At 46.9% G+C, this 19,850-nt stretch overlaps 1 protein-coding gene across 1 annotated transcript; it reads right to left on the minus strand.

Annotated features, from left to right (window-relative positions):
- Positions 1–18,341: 18,341 nt before the first annotated feature.
- LOC139558506 (sericin-2-like) lies at positions 18,342–19,298 on the minus strand. Its single transcript, XM_071373668.1, has 2 exons — positions 18,843–19,298; positions 18,342–18,683 (listed from the first exon to the last, which is right to left on the minus strand). The coding sequence occupies exons 1-2, from the start codon at positions 19,296–19,298 to the stop codon at positions 18,342–18,344; spliced, it is 798 nt and encodes a 265-aa protein (XP_071229769.1).
- Positions 19,299–19,850: the final 552 nt, after the last annotated feature.

Genomic DNA, 19,850 nt, shown 5'->3' on the forward strand with positions numbered 1-19,850 from the left:
ATCACTACTCTGGACGGTTCTGACTTAGAATATGTGGACAACTACAAATACCTAGGTGTCTGTTTAGACTGTAAACTCTCCTTCCAGACTCACATCAAACATCTCCAATCCAAAGGTAAATCTAGAATTGGCTTCCTATTTCGCAACAAAGCATCCTTCACTCATGCTGCCAAACATACCCTCGTAAAACTGACCATCCTACCGATCCTCGACTTCGGCGATGTCATTTACAAAATAGCCTCCAATACCCTATTCAATAAATTGGATGCAGTCTATCACAGTGCAATCCGTTTTGTCACCAAAGCCCCATATACTACCCACCACTGCGACCTGTACGCTCTCGTTGGCTGGCCCTCGCTTCATACTCGTCGCCAAACCCACTGGCTCCAGGTTATCTATAAGTCTTTGCTATGTAAAGCCCCGCCTTATCTCAGCTCACTGGTCACCATAGCAGCACCCACCTGTAGCACGCGCTCCAGCAGGTATATTTCACTGGCCACCCCCAATTCCTCCTTTGGCCGCCTCTCCTTCCAGTTCTCTGCTGCCAATGACTGGAACGAACTACAAAAATCTCTGAAACTGGAAACACTTATCTCCCTCACTAGCTTTAAGCACCAGCTGTCAGAGCAGCTCACAGATAACTGCACCTGTACATAGCCCATCTATAATTTAGCCCAAACAACTACCTCTCCCCCTACTGTATTTATTTATTTATTTTGCTCCTTTGCACCCCATTATTTCTATTTCTACTTTGCACATTCTTCCACTGCAAATCAACCATTCCAGTGTTTTACTTGTGTCACAAGCCGGCTCATAGCCTGTGACAAAAATGAGGGGACACGAACAACAGGTATAGGCCAATTTAAAAGTGTTCTTTATTATAAACAAACTATTAACTTAAACTAAGAAAAAGGTATGAGGTGTGGAAGTATCATGATGTAAGGTGTATGTAAAGTGCATGGATGTGTGAATATGTGTGTGTGAACATGACTGAGTGAAAACTATGCAAAACTTCAAAGGAACAAACAAATCATGAGCATACCTGGAGGAGCAGAGAGAGAGAGAGAGAGAGAGAAAAGTGATTAGTGACAGCTTTATACCCTGAGCCCAGGTGGCTCCAATCACTAACGACCCTCCTCTGCCTGCAGGAGGAACCGCCCCTGCAATGCAGAGGAGGAGCCGTGACACCCCCCTCCTTAAAATGAGGGTCCCACCCTCAACCCAACTTCCTCCAACATATTCAAAATAATCCAACAAAAACCAAATAAACAAAAAAAAGATACCAATCCCGGCTCCTAGCAGCAGCCCCGTGTCCCCCAGCTGACTGTCCGCCCCTCAAACTCAGCAGCCCTGGTACCTGGGGAGCAATTTAAGAGGAAAGAGGCGCAGACAGCCCGTAGGGTCAGCAGAGAAGAGATACAAGCTAGGTTAAAGGAGCACGGGACAGAGCATCAGCAATGATATTATCCTTACCACTAATGTGTCTAATATCAAGGTTGAAAGGTTGCAAGAACAAAGCCCAACGCATCAGGCGCTGGTTTGGGTTTTGCAGGGACCTCAGAAAAACAAGTGGGTTGTGGTCAGTGAACACAGTTAAAGGGGTCAAACCAGAACCAACATAGACCTCGAAGTGCTGTAAAGCCCAAATGAGACCTAAAGCCTCCTTTTCAATTACAGAATAGTTTTTCTGATACTTATTAAATTTTCGGGAGAAGAAACTGACTGGACACTCAACCTTGTCGTCATTCTCCTGGAGAAGCACAGCCCCAGCACCGATTTGACTGGCGTCTACCTGCAATTTGAAAGGTTTCCCAAAATTTGGTGCTGCCAACACAGGTGCCAAACACAAAAGAGTCTTAACTGCATCAAATGCCTCTTGACACTGGGTGGACCAGATAAATTCAGCCTTAGCCTTCAACAGATTGGTCAGTGGGGACACTACTACCGAAAAGTTTTTACAAAAAGCACGGTAGTACCCCGCCATTTCCAGGAAGCGCATCAGTTCTTTCTTTGTAGAGGGCTGTGGGAACTGCTTCACAGCCTGAACCTTGGCTTCTACGGGACAGACAAATCCCTGACCAACAACCTTGCCTAGGTATGTGACTGTAGCTTTGGCAAAGACTGCATCTCTGTTTCCTATAGACTGCATCTCTGTTTCCAGTTTTAGTCTCTTCTCCTCAGATACACGATAAAATCTGTGTTTGATAGGCTTAGCATCTCCGATGTCTATATCATGTTCAATTAAGTGGGTTTGTGATGGAGTGTCAGAAAACAAAACAGGGTAGTTTCTAATAAGAGCTACCAATTCATCACGTTTCTCAGAGTCTAAATGATCTACCAAAACCCCAAGGTTTTGCAAAGTCTGGGAGTTTTTCAACCGACCTTGTAAGACCTGGTTTGGCTTACTTGTACACTGACACGTATGACAAGTTTTAATAAACTGAGATACATCCCGCTTTAAACGTGGCCAGAAAAAAAAACGAAGTATGCGATCATAAGTTTTACGAACACCCATATGACCTGCCACATCACCATGTGAAGTTTGCAACACTTTCTTTCGCAAACTAGTAGGTACAACTATTTGAAAGACTGGATCTCCTAAACCCTGATCATAGTGTGGAACCCATTTCCTGACCAACAGCCCATCAAGAAGAAAATAACACTGAGCACTATTCCTCACCACTGAATCAGGAACCACTTTATCAAACAGATCAGCTAAAGTAGTATCGGCCTTTTGCTCAGTCATCAATGAATCTCTAGAACTAGTCAACTGTTCTGTCTGGAGTTTGACTGGCAACTCAAGACTTTCTGGCTTACTCTCAATCTCCTTACGAGAGGCTGCGCGGGTAACCGCACAGACTGGAAATATCTCAGGAGACACACAATTTTGATCCGGAGATTCCCTTGCAGGTGACACTGAAGGTTGCTTCTTACAGATGTTTAGTTTGCCATCTGCCCACACCTTACTACCTGCCAAGTCATTCCCCAAAATCATGTGCACTCCCTCTACTGGCAACTGAGGTCTAACCCCAACATCTACATCACCCTCTACCAGACCACATTTTAGGGTAACTTCATGTAAAGGACAAGAGAATGGAACTAAACCCATACCACATACCATTACACAACGGCCAGTATCAGACTCTTTAGAGAACGGCAAAACAGATTCCAGAATAAAAGAATCTAAAGCTCCAGTGTCTCTTAGGATCTTGATTTTAACATTCTGGTTGCCATCTACCAGAGACACTACACCATCTGAAATAAAGGCTGAAAAATCACAGCGGGAACACTGAGAATCAAACTCAACTAGTGGCTGAAACAGCTCACCCTGGTGGTCAGAGGCTGTAACAGGACTTGCCATCACAACAGGTTTAACTTGAACTGACTGTTTTGATTTAAGCAGAGGACAATTTTTCTTCCAATGTCCTTCAACTAAGCAGTAGCGACAGGTATTAGCATTAACCGGTGCTTTAAATCCTCCAGACCCAAACGTCTGCTGAGGCCTTTGGAAAGAAGCCCCCAAAAAAGGTGACTTACTATTCCTAGGAGTAAAGTTAGTTTTATGGTACATGTCACTGTTTGACTCAAAATGTCTTTTATGTGTTAGCCTGTACTCATCTGCAAGGATTGCTGCATCACTTGGAGACTTAACTTTACGTTCATTCATATATGTAGCAACCTGGTCAGACACAGAATTTTTGAACTGTTCTAACACAATCAAATTAGACAGACCCTCAAAAGTACTAACTTCAGAAGCTGTACACCAACAATTAAATGCAGAAGTCAAATCACAAACAAACTCAGAATAGGTTTGTGAATCTAACTTTCTCCTGTAACGAAAACGTTGACGATATGCCTCTGGCACAAGCTCGTAGACCTTCAGAACTGCTGATTTAACTTTAGCAAAAACTTTACTGTCAGCTACACTCAGTGCTGCAAAAGCCTCACGTGCTTTACCTGTAAGTACACATTGCAACAACATAGTCATGTCCAAATCTGACCAAGCTCTAGCTTCCGCAATACGCTCAAATAAAGTAAAGTATGTGTCTAGATCTGACTCATCAAATTTAGGCAACAAATGAAGATTCTGTGAAACATCAAACTGTGGTAGTCTTTCTGGTCTATTAGCATTTCTCAATCGCTCTATCTCCAACTGCATTTGCAACAGTTCCCTCTGCTGCTCAAAAGTTAATGAAGGGCTAGACTGAAAACTTGCACCCTCACTACTAGTAGACTGACCGTCAAAAACACCCATTTCCCTAAGACCCTGCTTTAATCTAGTCTTAACGGTCTCTTTAATTTTTTTATCAACAATCTCAATCTGATAATGTTCAGCAATTTCAATTAACTGCTCCTTAGTACACAACTCTAAGGCTACCTCTGAAGGAGCTTGAACAAAACTACTCAAAATGGAAGACATTTTCCTCAACCAATACAACTCTTACAAATGCTCAAAAAAACACAACTCACCTGCTGTCAATCTGGGTTCAAGGACAGGAGCCACACCCCACTATCCTCCAAAACTACTAACTAACTGGCCCTGGTCTTCGTGCAGTCACATGTGGTGGGGTTTTATGCACACAAAACCAGTGGAGTGGAAAAGACAACCAGAAACTGGCGGCCCTCCCATAACCACGGAGGTGCTCCCGAGCCGATGTAGGGGAAAAGGGAAAGGGATGCTCTACCCACGTTCACTGCCACCTAAAACAAAAACACCACAAGCCTCCTATGGACACTTGCTGATAAGCCTGAACAGGAGAGGACTCCCACCTGAACAAAACCCAGAAAAACACAGAGTGAATTGCTTAGCTACCAAGCTAACTGAACCAAAAGAACACATGGCTCTCAACGCTCTCTTCAACAAAAATTGGCCCAACCAAAACATCCACTCAAACAAAAAAACATTTGGCAAACTAAACTAAACTAACCCAAATTAACTACTATCCCGGATGAGCCCCCACTTGTCACAAGCCGGCTCATAGCCTGTGACAAAAATGAGGGGACACGAACAACAGGTATAGGCCAATTTAAAAGTGTTCTTTATTATAAACAAACTATTAACTTAAACTAAGAAAAAGGTATGAGGTGTGGAAGTATCATGATGTAAGGTGTATGTAAAGTGCATGGATGTGTGAATATGTGTGTGTGAACATGACTGAGTGAAAACTATGCAAAACTTCAAAGGAACAAACAAATCATGAGCATACCTGGAGGAGCAGAGAGAGAGAGAGAAAAGTGATTAGTGACAGCTTTATACCCTGAGCCCAGGTGGCTCCAATCACTAACGACCCTCCTCTGCCTGCAGGAGGAACCGCCCCTGCAATGCAGAGGAGGAGCCGTGACACTTGCTATATTGTATTTACTTCGCCACCATGGCCTTTTTTTGCCTTTACCTCCCTTATCTCACCTCATTTGCTCACATTGTATATAGACTTATTTTTCTACTGTATTATTGACTGTATGTTTGTTTTACTCCATGTGTAACTGTGTTGTTGTATGTGTCGAACTGCTTTGCTTTATCTTGGCCAGGTCGCAATTGTAAATGAGAACTTGTTCTCAACTTGCCTACCTGGTTAAATAAAGGTGAAATAAATAAAATAAATAAATAAAAGAATGCATTTTCTGGATATTGTGTGAGAGTGACGTGTTTTATTAGTGTATAGTGAGCAGCCATTGGTCAATAGCAATGTGATGTTGCAGACAGAATATTTCCCCAACTTTGGTCCCGCCCTGTTCATGCTCCCGCCCTGTTCATGCTCCCTCCCTGTTCATGCTCCCTCCCTGTTCATGCTCCCTCCCTGTTCATGCTCCCTCCCTGTTCATGCTCCCGCCCTGTTCATGCTCCCTCCCTGTTCATGCTCCCTCCCTGTTCATGCTCCCGCCCTGTTCATGCTCCCTCCCTGTTCATGCTCCCTCCCTGTTCATGCTCCCGCCCTGTTCATGCTCCCGCCCTGTTCATGCTCCCTCCCTGTTCATGCTCCCTCCCTGTTCATGCTCCCTCCCACTCATGCTCCCTCCCTGTTCATGCTCCCGCCCTGTTCATGCTCCCTCTCTGTTCATGCTCCCTCCCTGTTCATGCTCCCTCCCTGTTCATGCTCCCTCCCTGTTCATGCTCCCTCCCTGTTCATGCTCCCTCCCTGTTCATGCTCCCGCCCTGTTCATGCTCCCTCCCTGTTCATGCTCCCTCCCTGTTCATGCTCCCTCCCTGTTCATGCTCCCGCCCTGTTCATGCTCCCTCCCTGTTCATGCTCCCTCCCACTCATGCTCCCTCCCTGTTCATGCTCCCGCCCTGTTCATGCTCCCTCCCACTCATGCTCCCTCCCTGTTCATGCTCCCTCCCTGTTCATGCTCCCGCCCTGTTCATGCTCCCTCCCTGTTCATGCTCCCTCCCTGTTCATGCTCCCTCCCTGTTCATGCTCCCTCCCTGTTCATGCTCCCGCCCTGTTCATGCTCCCTCCCTGTTCATGCTCCCTCCCTGTTCATGCTCCCTCCCTGTTCATGCTCCCGCCCTGTTCATGCTCCCTCCCTGTTCATGCTCCCTCCCTGTTCATGCTCCCTCCCTGTTCATGCTCCCGCCCTGTTCATGCTCCCTCCCTGTTCATGCTCCCTCCCTGTTCATGCTCCCTCCCACTCATGCTCCCTCCCTGTTCATGCTCCCGCCCTGTTCATGCTCCCTCCCACTCATGCTCCCTCCCTGTTCATGCTCCCTCCCTGTTCATGCTCCCGCCCTGTTCATGCTCCCTCCCTGTTCATGCTCCCTCCCTGTTCATGCTCCCTCCCTGTTCATGCTCCCTCCCTGTTCATGCTCCCGCCCTGTTCATGCTCCCTCCCTGTTCATGCTCCCTCCCTGTTCATGCTCCCTCCCTGTTCATGCTCCCGCCCTGTTCATGCTCCCTCCCTGTTCATGCTCCCTCCCTGTTCATGCTCCCTCCCACTCATGCTCCCTCCCTGTTCATGCTCCCGCCCTGTTCATGCTCCCTCCCACTCATGCTCCCTCCCTGTTCATGCTCCCTCCCTGTTCATGCTCCCGCCCTGTTCATGCTCCCTTCCTGTTCATGCTCCCTCCCTGTTCATGCTCCCTCCCTGTTCATGCTCCCTCCCTGTTCATGCTCCCGCCCTGTTCATGCTCCCTCCCTGTTCATGCTCCCTCCCTGTTCATGCTCCCTCCCTGTTCATGCTCCCTCCCTGTTCATGATCCCTCCCTGTTCATGCTCCCGCCCTGTTCATTCTCCCGCCCTGTTCATGCTCCCTCCCTGTTCATGCTCCCTCCCTGTTCATGCTCCCTCCCTGTTCATGCTCCCTCCCTGTTCATGCTCCCTCCCTGTTCATGCTCCCTCCCTGTTCATGCTCCCTCCCTGTTCATGCTCCCGCCCTGTTCATGCTCCCTCCCTGTTCATGCTCCCTCCCTGTTCATGCTCCCTCCCACTCATGCTCCCTCCCTGTTCATGCTCCCGCCCTGTTCATGCTCCCTCCCACTCATGCTCCCTCCCTGTTCATGCTCCCTCCCTGTTCATGCTCCCGCCCTGATCATGCTCCCTCCCTGTTCATGCTCCCTCCCTGTTCATGCTCCCTCCCTGTTCATGCTCCCTCCCTGTTCATGCTCCCGCCCTGTTCATGCTCCCTCCCTGTTCATGCTCCCGCCCTGTTCATGCTCCCTCCCTGTTCATGCTCCCGCCCTGTTCATGCTCCCTCCCTGTTCATGCTCCCTCCCTGTTCATGCTCCCTCCCTGTTCATGCTCCCTCCCTGTTCATGCTCCCGCCCTGTTCATGCTCCCTCACACTCATGCTTGCGTCAACCAACGGTACCCGCGCACTTCGCTTCCCTTCATTGAAAACGAATGGCGCTCCGGTGTATCATCGCCCGCAATGTGCTAATATAGACACACTAATACTGTTTGACAACGGTGTGAAAGGTTGTTGACATTGCCTTGCTGTGTGTAGCCTTGCAATTATCCTTGCTTGAAAAATGTTACAATTGATGGCGCGGCTGGTCTTATACATACCCTACCTGGTAAGGTGTGTGACTGGCACGACATTGCCAAGTTTATATATGAGTAAACAAAAATAACATTGAAATGTAATAATCCAACACTAAAATAGGGGTGGCCAAATTAAAACATTGCAAATCTAAGAACTGAACCCTCAGACAAACGTAGCCATGATGTATCCATGCAAGAAGTTCCTCCAACGAGGGGCAACTAACCCGGGTTAATGATTAGACCCGTCGCCTAGCAAGGAGCACTCCCCGTCTGTCTCCTGCTGCCCGTAACAAAAACAGCAGGCTGCAAAGTTTGATCAGTCGTTCGCAACCGTTATGGTTGGTTGAGCTAATGTAAGCAGACTCCTTGTCATGTAGGCGACTTCTCATGAAGTCTCACAACTTCTCTGGTTGTACCAGGACAAGAAACTGTTTTGGTTCCGCCGGTTGGTTAGTGCGGGAGGGAGGACCGATTAGTCACGGTACTCTGTTTTGAGACCGTGTTAATGTATGGTTGCTGCTGTCCCTTGCCACAGCAGGTGGCCAATGACAACAAGCAAGCTGCTAGAGAGGGGGAGAGATGTGTGACCGGTTGCCACTAGAAAAAGGGCAACCAGTGAAGAACAAACACCATTGTACAACGAACAAAAATATTAAGGTAACATGTAAAGTGTTTCATGAGCTGAAATGAAATATCCCAGAAATGTTCCATACGTACAAAAAGCTTATTTCTCTCAAATGTTGTGCACAAATTTGATTACATCTGTTAGTGAGCATTACTCCTTTGCTAAGATAATCCATCCACCTGACAGGTGTGACATATCAAGAAGCTGATTAAACAGCATGATCATTACACAGGTGCACCTTGTGCTGGGGGACAATAAAAGGCCATTCTAAAATGTGCCGTTTTGTCACACAACACAATGCCATATATGTCATAATATTTTAGGGAGGTGTGCAATTGGCATGCTGACTGCAGGAATGTCCACCAGAGCTGTTGCCGCCAGAGAATTGAATGTTCATTTCTCTCCAACGTCGTTTTAGAGAATTTGGCAGTATGTCCAACCGGCCTCACAACTGCAGACCACGTGTAAACGCCAGCCCAGGACCTCAACATCTGGCTTCTTCACCTGCGGGATTGTCTGAGACCAGCCACTCAGACTGCTGATGAAACTGAGGAGTATTTCTGTTTGTAATAAAGCCCTTTTGTGGGGAAAAACTCATTCTGATTGGCTGTGCCTGGCTCCCCAGTGGGTGGGCATATGCCCTCCCAGACCCACCCATGGCTACGCCCCTGCCCAGTCATGTGAAATCCATAGATTAGTACTTAATTCATGTATTTAAATTGACTGATTTCCTTATATGAACTTTAACTTGTTGAAATTGTTGCATGTTTTTGTTCAGTGTAAATACAATCCATATTTATGTTGATTTATTTTCCCTTTTTGTGCTACAGCACTGTGCATAGCCCTAATATAACATTTTAAATGTCTCTATTCCTTTGAAACTTTTGTCAGTGTAATGTTTACTGTTCATTTTTTATTGTTTATTTCACCTTTGTTTATTTTCTACTTCACTTGCTTTGGCAAACATATGTTGCCCATGTCAATAAAGCCCTTTGAATTGAATTGAGCGAGAGATCAGTCTGCATAGGGCAGCCGGTGGATCAGTCTGCATGGGGCAGCTGGTGGATCAGTCTGCATGGGGCAGCTGGTGGATCAGTCTGCATGGGGCAGCTGGTGGATCAGTCTGCATGGGGCAGCTGGTGGATCAGTCTGCATGGTGCAGCCGGTGGATCAGTCTGCATGGGGCAGCTGGTAGATCAGTCTGCATGGGGCAGCTGGTGGATCAGTCTGCATGGGGCAGCAGGTGGATCAGTCTGCATGGGGCAGCCGGTGGATCAGTTTAAATGGGGCAGCCGGTGGATCAGTCTGCATGGGGCAGCCGGTGGATCAGTCTGCATGGGGCAGCCGGTGGATCAGTCTGCATGGGGCAGCTGGTGGATCAATCTGCATTGGGCAGCCGGTGGATCAGTCGGCATGGGGCAGCAGGTGGATCAGTCTGCATGGGGCAGCCGGTGTATCAGTCTGCATGGGGTTGCCGGTGGATCAGTCTGCATGGGGCAGCAGGTGGATCAGTCTGCATGGGGCAGCCGGTGAATCAGTCTGCATGGGGCAGCCGGTGGATCAGTCTGCATGGGGCAGCCGGTGGATCAGTCTACATGGGGCAGCCGGTGGATCAGTCTGCATGGGGCAGCCGGTAGATCAGTCTGCATGGGGCAGCCGGTGGATCAGTCTGCATGGGGCAGCAGGTGGATCAGTCTGCATGGGGCAGCCGGTGTATCAGTCTGCATGGGGCAGCCGGTGGATCAGTCTGCATGGGGCAGCCGGTGGATCAGTCTGCATAGGACAGCCTGTGGATCAGTCTGCATAGGGCAGCCGGTGGATCAGTCTGCATAGGACAGCCGGTAGATCAGTCTGCATGGGGCAGCCGGTAGATCAGTCTGCATGGGGCAGCCGGTAGATCAGTCTGCATGGGGCAGCCGGTAGATCAGTCTGCATGGGGCAGCCGGTAGATCAGTCTGCATGGGGCAGCAGGTAGATCAGTCTGCATGGGGCAGCCGGTGTATCAGTCTACATGGGGCAGCCGGTGGATCAGTCTGCATGGGGCAGCCGGTAGATCAGTCTGCATGGGGCAGCCGGTAGATCAGTCTGCATGGGGCAGCAGGTGGATCAGTCTGCATGGGGCAGCCGGTGGATCAGTCTACATGGGGCAGCCGGTGGATCAGTCTGCATGGGGCAGCAGGTGGATCAGTCTGCATGGGGCAGCCGGTGGATCAGTCTGCATGGGGCAGCCGGTGGATCAGTCTGCATGGGGCAGCCGGTGGATCAGTCTGCATGGGGCAGCCAGTGGATCAGTCTGCATGGGGCAGCAGGTAGATCAGTCTGCATGGGGCAGCCGGTAGATCAGTCTGCATGGGGCAGCCGGTAGATCAGTCTGCATGGGGCAGCCGGTAGATCAGTCTGCATGGGGCAGCAGGTAGATCAGTCTGCATGGGGCAGCCGGTGTATCAGTCTACATGGGGCAGCCGGTGGATCAGTCTGCATGGGGCAGCCGGTAGATCAGTCTGCATGGGGCAGCCGGTAGATCAGTCTGCATGGGGCAGCAGGTGGATCAGTCTGCATGGGGCAGCCGGTGGATCAGTCTACATGGGGCAGCCGGTGGATCAGTCTGCATGGGGCAGCAGGTGGATCAGTCTGCATGGGGCAGCCGGTGTATCAGTCTGCATGGGGCAGCCGGTGTATCAGTCTGCATGGGGCAGCCGGTAGATCAGTCTGCATAGGACAGCCGGTGGATCAGTCTGCATAGGGCAGCCGGTGTATCAGTCTGCATGGGGCAGCCGGTGGATCAGTCTGCAAGGGGCAGCCGGTGGATCAGTCTGCATGGGGCAGCCGGTGGATCAGTCTGCATGGGGCAGCTGGTGTCTCGTTTAGAGGTAGAGAACATCCGTCCCGCCCTCTCTTTGGTATTAACGCAACAGCGAGGACTGCGTCTGATTTCAAAGAAAATGGTGAACTCTTCTGGCATACTGTTGCTCATTCACCAGCATCGTAGAAGTTGTAATTCAATCTAACTTGCAATGGGGGAGTATATTTACGTTGCCGCTGAAGAAGCTCAAAGGAGGTTACAGTTTTCAAGAAGTTTAAGTAGTTTGTTACCTAAGTTCTACAAACGTTGGAGTGGTCAGTTTGATTGAATTCCAGTGTCTGAGTATTTCTGCATACAGCATAGTCCTAATGCCTTGAATCCAACCATGATCACGCCGTAATGTGTTCTCACTGGGTGAAAACGACCATCACGCCGTAATGTGTTCTCACTGGGTGAACACATCCATCACGCTGTAATGTGTTCTCACTGGGTTAAAACAACCATCACGCCGTAATGTGTTCTCACTGGGTGAAAACATCCATCACACTGTAATGTGTTCTCACTGGGTTAAAACATCCATCACACTGTAATGTGTTCTCACTGGGTTAAAACAACCATCACGCTGTAATGTGTTCTCACTGGGTGAACACAACCATCACACTGTAATGTGTTCTCACTGGGTTAAAACAACCATCACGCTGTAATGTGTTCTCACTGGGTGAAAACATCCATCACACTGTAATGTGTTCTCACTGGGTGAAAACATCCATCACACTGTAATGTGTTCTCACTGGGTGAAAACGACCATCACACTGTAATGTGTTCTCACTGGGTGAAAACATCCATCACACTGTAATGTGTTCTCACTGGGTGAACACAACCATCACACTGTAATGTGTTCTCACTGGGTTAAAACAACCATCACGCTGTAATGTGTTCTCACTGGGTGAAAACATCCATCACACTGTAATGTGTTCTCACTGGGTGAAAACATCCATCACACTGTAATGTGTTCTCACTGGGTGAAAACGACCATCACACTGTAATGTGTTCTCACTGGGTTAAAACAACCATCACACTGTAATGTGTTCCCACTGGGTTAAAACAACCATCACGCTGTAATGTGTTCTCACTGGGTGAACACATCCATCACACTGTAATGTGTTCTCACTGGGTTAAAACAACCATCACGCCGTAATGTGTTCTCACTGGGTGAAAACATCCATCACACTGTAATGTGTTCTCACTGGGTTAAAACAACCATCACGCCGTAATGTGTTCTCACTGGGTGAAAACATCCATCACACTGTAATGTGTTCTCACTGGGTTAAAACAACCATCACGCCGTAATGTGTTCTCACTGGGTGAAAACATCCATCACACTGTAATGTGTTCTCACTGGGTTAAAACAACCATCACGCCGTAATGTGTTCTCACTGGGTTAAAACATCCATCACACTGTAATGTGTTCTCACTGGGTTAAAACATCCATCACACTGTAATGTGTTCTCACTGGGTTAAAACAACCATCACGCTGTAATGTGTTCTCACTGGGTTAAAACATCCATCACACTGTAATGTGTTCTCACTGGGTTAAAACATCCATCACACTGTAATGTGTTCTCACGGGGTTAAAACAACCATCACACCGTAATGTGTTCTCACTGGGTGAAAACATCCATCACACTGTAATGTGTTCTCACTGGGTGAAAACGACCATCACGCTGTAATGTGTTCTCACTGGGTGAACACAACCATCACGCTGTAATGTGTTCTCACTGGGTTAAAACAACCATCACGCTGTAATGTGTTCTCACTGGGTTAAAACATCCATCACACTGTAATGTGTTCTCACTGGGTTAAAACATCCATCACACTGTAATGTGTTCTCACTGGGTGAAAACGACCATCACACTGTAATGTGTTCTCACTGGGTGAACACAACCATCACGCTGTAATGTGTTCTCACTGGGTGAAAACGACCATCACACTGTAATGTGTTCTCACTGGGTTAAAACGACCATCACACTGTAATGTGTTCTCACTGGGTTAAAATGACCATCACGCTGTAATGTGTTCTCACTGCGTTAAAACGACCATCACGCTGTAATGTGTTCTCACTGGGTGAACACAACCATCACGCTGTAATGTGTTCTCACTGGGTGAAAACAACCATCACACTGTAATGTGTTCTCACTGGGTTAAAACAACCATCACACTGTAATGTGTTCTCACTGGGTTAAAATGACCATCACGCTGTAATGTGTTCTCACTGCGTTAAAACGACCATCACGCTGTAATGTGTTCTCACTGGGTGAACACAACCATCACACTGTAATGTGTTCCCACTGGTAGCATCCCAAATGGAATCCTATTTCCTATTATAGTGCACTACACTCTTAGAAGAAGGGAGCTATCTAGAACCTAAAGAGGGTTCTTCAGCTGTCCCAGTAGGAGAACACTTTGACGAACTCTTTTTGATTCCAGGTAGAACCCTTTTGAGTTCCCTTTATACAGAGGGTTCTACATGGAACCCAAAAGAGTTCTACCTGGAACCTACTCTGGTTAAAAGTAGTGCTCTATAGAACCCTGGTTAAAAGTAGTGCTCTATAGAACCCTGGTTAAAAGTAGTGCTCTATAGAACTCTGGTTAAAAGTACTGCTCTATAGAACTCTGGTTAAAAGTGAGTGCTCTATAGAACTCTGGTTAAAAGTACTGCTCTATAGAACTCTGGTTAAAAGTAGTGCTCTATAGAACCCTGGTTAAAAGTGAGTGCTCTATAGAACTCTGGTTAAAAGTAGGTCTCCATAGAACTCTGGTTAAAAGTAGTGCTCTATAGAACTCTGGTTAAAAGTAGTGCTCTATAGAACCCTGGTTAAAAGTGAGTGCTCTATAGAACTCTGGTTAAAAGTAGTGCTCTATAGAACTCTGGTTAAAAGTAGTGCTCTATAGAACTCTGGTTAAAAGTAGTGCTCTATAGAACCCTGGTTAAAAGTAGTGCTCTATAGAACCCTGGTTAAAAGTGAGTGCTCTATAGAACTCTGGTTAAAAGTAGTGCTCTATAGAACTCTGGTTAAAAGTAGTGCTCTATAGAACTCTGGTTAAAAGTAGTGCTCTATAGAACTCTGGTTAAAAGTAGTGCTCTATAGAACTCTGGTTAAAAGTAGTGCTCTATAGAACTCTGGTTAAAAGTAGTGCTCTATAGAACTCTGGTTAAAAATAGTGCTCTATAGAACTCTGGTTAAAATTGAGTGCTCTATAGAACTCTGGTTAAAAGTGAGTGCTCTATAGAACTCTGGTTAAAAGTGAGTGCTCTATAGAACTCTGGTTAAAAGTGAGTGCTCTATAGAACTCTGGTTAAAAGTGAGTGCTCTATAGAACTCTGGTTAAAAGTGAGTGTTCTATAGAACTCTGGTTAAAAGTGAGTGCTCTATAGAACTCTGGTTAATAGTAGTGTTCTATAGAACTCTGGTTAAAAGTGAGTGCTCTATAGAACTCTGGTTAAAAGTGAGTGCTCTATAGAACTCTGGTTAAAAGTGAGTGCTCTATAGAACTCTGGTTAATAGTAGTGTTCTATAGAACTCTGGTTAAAAGTGAGTGCTCTATAGAACTCTGGTTAAAAGTGAGTGCTCTATAGAACTCTGGTTAATAGTAGTGTTCTATAGAACTCTGGTTAATAGTAGTGTTCTATAGAACTCTGGTTAAAAGTGAGTGCTCTATAGAACTCTGGTTAAAAGTGAGTGCTCTATAGAACTCTGGTTAAAAGTGAGTGCTCTATAGAACTCTGGTTAATAGTAGTGTTCTATAGAACTCTGGTTAAAAGTGAGTGCTCTATAGAACTCTGGTTAAAAGTGAGTGTTCTATAGAACTCTGGTTAAAAGTGAGTGCTCTATAGAACTCTGGTTAATAGTAGTGTTCTATAGAACTCTGGTTAAAAGTAGTGTTCTATAGAACTCTGGTTAAAAGTAGTGTTCTATAGAACTCTGGTTAAAAGTGAGTGCTCTATAGAACTCTGGTTAAAAGTGAGTGCTCTATAGAACTCTGGTTAGAGGTAGTGCTCTATAGAACTCTGGTTAGAGGTAGTGCTCTATAGAACTCTGGTTAAAAGTAGTTCTCTATAGAACTCTGGTTAAAAGTAGTGCTCTATAGAACTCTGGTTAAAAGTAGTGCTCTATAGAACTCTGGTTAAAAGTAGTGCTCTATAGAACTCTGGTTAAAAGTGAGTGCTCTATAGAACTCTGGTTAAAAGTGAGTGCTCTATAGAAGTCTGGTTAAAAGTGAGTGCTCTATAGAACTCTGGTTAAAAGTGAGTGCTCTATAGAAGTCTGGTTAAAAGTGAGTGCTCTATAGAACTCTGGTTAAAAGTGAGTGCTCTATAGAACTCTGGTTAAAAGTGAGTGCTCTATAAAACTCTGGTTAAAAGTGAGTGCTCTATAGAACTCTGGTTAAAAGTAGTGCTCTATAGAACTCTGGTTAAAAGTGAGTGCTCTATAGAAGTCTGGTTAAAAGTGAGTGCTCTATAGAACTCTGGTTAAAAGTGAGTGCTCTATAGAACTCTGGTTAAAAGTGAGTGCTCTATAGAACTCTGGTTAAAAGTGAGTGCTCTATAAAACTCTGGTTAAAAGTGAGTGCTCTATAGAACTCTGGTTAAAAGTAGTGCTCTATAGAAGTCTGGTTAAAAGTGAGTGCTCTATAGAAGTCTGGTTAAAAGTGAGTGCTCTATAGAACTCTGGTTAAAAGTGAGTGCTCTATAGAACTCTGGTTAAAAGTGAGTGCTCTATAGAACTCTGGTTAAAAGTGAGTGCTCTATAGAACTCTGCTTAAAAGTAGTGCTCTATAGAACTCTGGTTAAAAGAAGTACTCTATAGAACTCTGGTTAAAAGAAGTGCTCTATAGAACTCTGGTTAAAAGTAGTGCTTTATAAAACTCTGGTTAAAAGTGAGTGCTCTATAGAACCTTGGTTAAAAGTAGTGCTCTATAGAACTCTGGTTAAAAGTAGTGCTCTATAAAACTCTGGTTAAAAGTAGTGCTCTATAGAACTCTGGTTAAAAGTAGTGCTCTATAGAACCCTGGTTAAAAGTAGTGCTCTATAGAACTCTGGTTAAAAGTAGTGCTCTATAGCATCCTGGTTAAAAGTGAGTGCTCTATATAGGAACTAGTGTGTCATTTGGGACGCACACTCTCCTGAATGGTCCGACTGGCAGAAGACAGGTTCAAATATTTAACAAAAGAGGACAGAACATCTCAATCAGCCCTACAGTAAGAAACAGATTGTATAGTAGTGGCTGGACATTGGGCTTCTTTCAAATGTCCTCTAGCTTCAAGCACGGCATGTCCTCTAATAAAGACACAATTATTCACTAATTCCTTTACAACCCCAGGGTTATCCTCTGTTGCATCTGAGTTGTCTGGGAGACAGGGTGACTGAGAGAGAATAAGAGGGCAGAGAACTGTGGTAACATCATACATCTAACCAACAGAACCACTCAGCTCTTTCAGCCGGACAAATAACAGGTAAATAAAATGCATTATTAAAATAGCGCAACCAACTCCTGATAAATGAATTGAGACAGTTGTGAAATCCAGAACAAGGTAGGGGAGGTATACTATCACGTTTTAGGAAAGACCCAGATGCAGACAGTGTCAAAGTAACAAAAGTCTATTACTAGAACGGGGGGCAAAATGACAGGTCAGAATCCAAAAGGTACAGGAGGGCAGGCAGGCTCAGGGTCAGGGTAGGCAGAGGTCTGGGTCAGGGTAGGCAGAGGTCTGGGTCAGGGTAGAGGTCTGGGTCAGGGTAGGCAGAGGTCTGGGTCAGGGTAGGCAGAGGTCTGGGTCAGGGTAGGCAGAGGTCTGGGTCAGGGTAGGCAGAGGTCTGGGTCAGGGTAGGCAGAGGTCTGGGTCAGGGTAGGCAGAGGTCTGGGTCAGGGTAGGCAGAGGTCTGTGTCAGGGTAGGCAGAGGTCTGGGTCAGGGCAGGCAGAGGTCTGGGTCAGGGTAGGCAGAGGTCTGGGTCAGGGTAGGCAGAGGTCTGGGTCAGGGCAGGCAGGCTCAGGGTCAGGGTAGGCAGAGGTCAGGGCAGGCAGGCTCAGGGTCAGGGTAGGCAGAGGTCTGGGTCAGGGCAGGCAGAGGTCAGGGTCAGGGCAGGCAGGCTCAGGGTCAGGGTAGGCAGAGGTCTGGGTCAGGGTAGGCAGAGGTCTGGGTCAGGGTAGGCAGAGGTCTGGGTCAGGGTAGGCAGAGGTCTGGGTCAGGGTAGGCAGAGGTCTGGGTCAGGGTAGGCAGAGGTCTGGGTCAGGGTAGGCAGAGGTCTGGGTCAGGGCAGGCAGGCTCAGGGTCAGGGTAGGCAGAGGTCAGGGCAGGCAGGCTCAGGGTCAGGGTAGGCAGAGGTCTGGGTCAGGGCAGGCAGAGGTCAGGGTCAGGGCAGGCAGGCTCAGGGTCAGGGTAGGCAGAGGTCAGGGTCAGGGCAGGCAGAGGTCAGGGCAGGCAGAGGTCTGGGTCAGGGCAGGCCGAGGTCTGGGTCAGGGCAGGCAGAGGTCAGGGTCAGGAAAACTAGAAAAACAGGAACTTTAGAAAAGACAGGAGCAAGGAGAAAAACGCTGGTAGACTTGACGAACAAAACGAACTGGCAACAGACAAACAGAGAACACCAGTATACATACACAGGGGATAATGAGGGGAGATGGAAGACACATGATGGGGGGTGGAGACAGGCACAAAAACAGGTGAAGCAGATCAGGTTGTAACAGAAGATTGCCCTATTTGGTAAAAGACCAAGTCCATTTTATAGTTTTGAAAATAGTAAAAAAACACACAAAAAAATGTAATGAGTAGGTGTGTCCAAACTTTTGATTGGTACTGTATCTTCATACTGTACTGTCTGTAGTGTGACTGGCTACCCGTAGGCTGTAGGGGGTTCCCCCACGTGTTGGCCACTGACTAGTTGTTGGCCCCTGACGAGTTGTTGGCCACTGACGAGTTGTTGGCCCCTGACGAGTTGTTGGCCCCTGACGAGTTGTTGGCCCCTGACGAGTTGTTGGCCCCTGACGAGTTGTTGGCCCCTGACGAGTTGTTGGCCACTGACGAGTTGTTGGCCCCTGACGAGTTGTTGGCCCCTGACGAGTTGTTGGCCCCTGACGAGTTGTTGGCCCCTGACGAGTTGTTGGCCACTGACGAGTTGTTGGCCACTGACGAGTTGTTGGCCCCTGACGAGTTGTTGGCCCCTGACGAGTTGTTGGCCACTGACGAGTTGTTGGCCCCTGACGAGTTGTTGGCCACTGACTAGTTGTTGGCCCCTGACGAGTTGTTGGCCACTGACTAGTTGTTGGCCCCTGACGAGTTGTTGGCCACTGACGAGTTGTTGGCCACTGACGAGTTGTTGACCACTGACAAGTTGTTGGCCCCTGACGAGTTGTTGGCCCCTGACTAGTTGTTGGCCACTGACGAGTTGTTGGCCATTGACAAGTTGTTGGCCACTGACGAGTTGTTGGCCCCTGACGAGTTGTTGGCCACTGACGAGTTGTTGGCCCCTGACGAGTTGTTGGCCACTGACGAGTTGTTGGCCCCTGACGAGTTGTTGGCCACTGACGAGTTGTTGGCCCCTGACAAGTTGTTGGCCCCTGACAAGTTGTTGGCCACTGACGAGTTGTTGGCCCCTGACGAGTTGTTGGCCACTGACGAGTTGTTGGCCACTGACGAGTTGTTGGCCCCTGACGAGTTGTTGACCACTGACGAGTTGTTGGCCCCTGACGAGCATTGCGATTCTACAAGTAGAATCTGTAGGTTCGTCACTAACGGGTCGGCACTTGTTCTAGCAAGAAAAGGAACACCCCCCCACTGATATGTACGCCGACCTATCGGCAGTCTGTCGGCAGTGAGGTTCTCTGTGTGTTCCATGCTTTAGCTTGGGTTAGTGATAACAACATATTCTCTAAGGCTCTTATCCTACTTCAGCTTGGACTAGGAAACGTCCACTTGTTGACAAAACCATAAAGGTACTGACCATTTGTATAACAAGGAATTGTCCATTCTCTATTTCCTGATCTTGTAAATTGATATTCAAAAGCTAAAGGTTTATTTAATTACCATATGCGTTTTTTTCAGTTGTGAAGATTTGTTTGTCAATAACTTGCATATTCATATCCAATATAAATAAGCTTCATTATAATGAAGGACAAAGCCGCTGTTGCTAAAGAAAAGTGAGATAACAACATCAACAATAACAGTTCAATTGTAATACTTCAATAATAAAACATGAATTTTTCAAACAGATTCAGTATATTTTCTGAAATATCAAGATTAACCAGTGATGAAAAAAAAAATATATATATATGAATAATTGTGTGGCAACTAAAAACGTCTGTATGTGGAACTGCATAAACTTTCTGTAAAACAGTTAGGGATTTGCGTTGTTGATTTAGAAGTATTCAAAGATTATCCGTTTGTGTT

This window comes from Salvelinus alpinus, chromosome 29, assembly GCF_045679555.1.
Source record: "Salvelinus alpinus chromosome 29, SLU_Salpinus.1, whole genome shotgun sequence".
NCBI classification, from domain to species: Eukaryota; Metazoa; Chordata; class Actinopteri; order Salmoniformes; family Salmonidae; genus Salvelinus; species Salvelinus alpinus.

Bases quoted from the DNA above. Each gene is read 5' to 3' on its own strand.
- LOC139558506 (XM_071373668.1), bottom strand. From the start codon at position 19,298: ATGGAACACACAGAGAACCTCACTGCCGACAGACTGCCGATAGGTCGG. The intron at 18,684-18,842 runs GTGGCCAACAAC...GCCAACAACTAG, and splicing joins CAATGGCCAACAACTCGTCA to TCAGTGGCCAACAACTCGTC.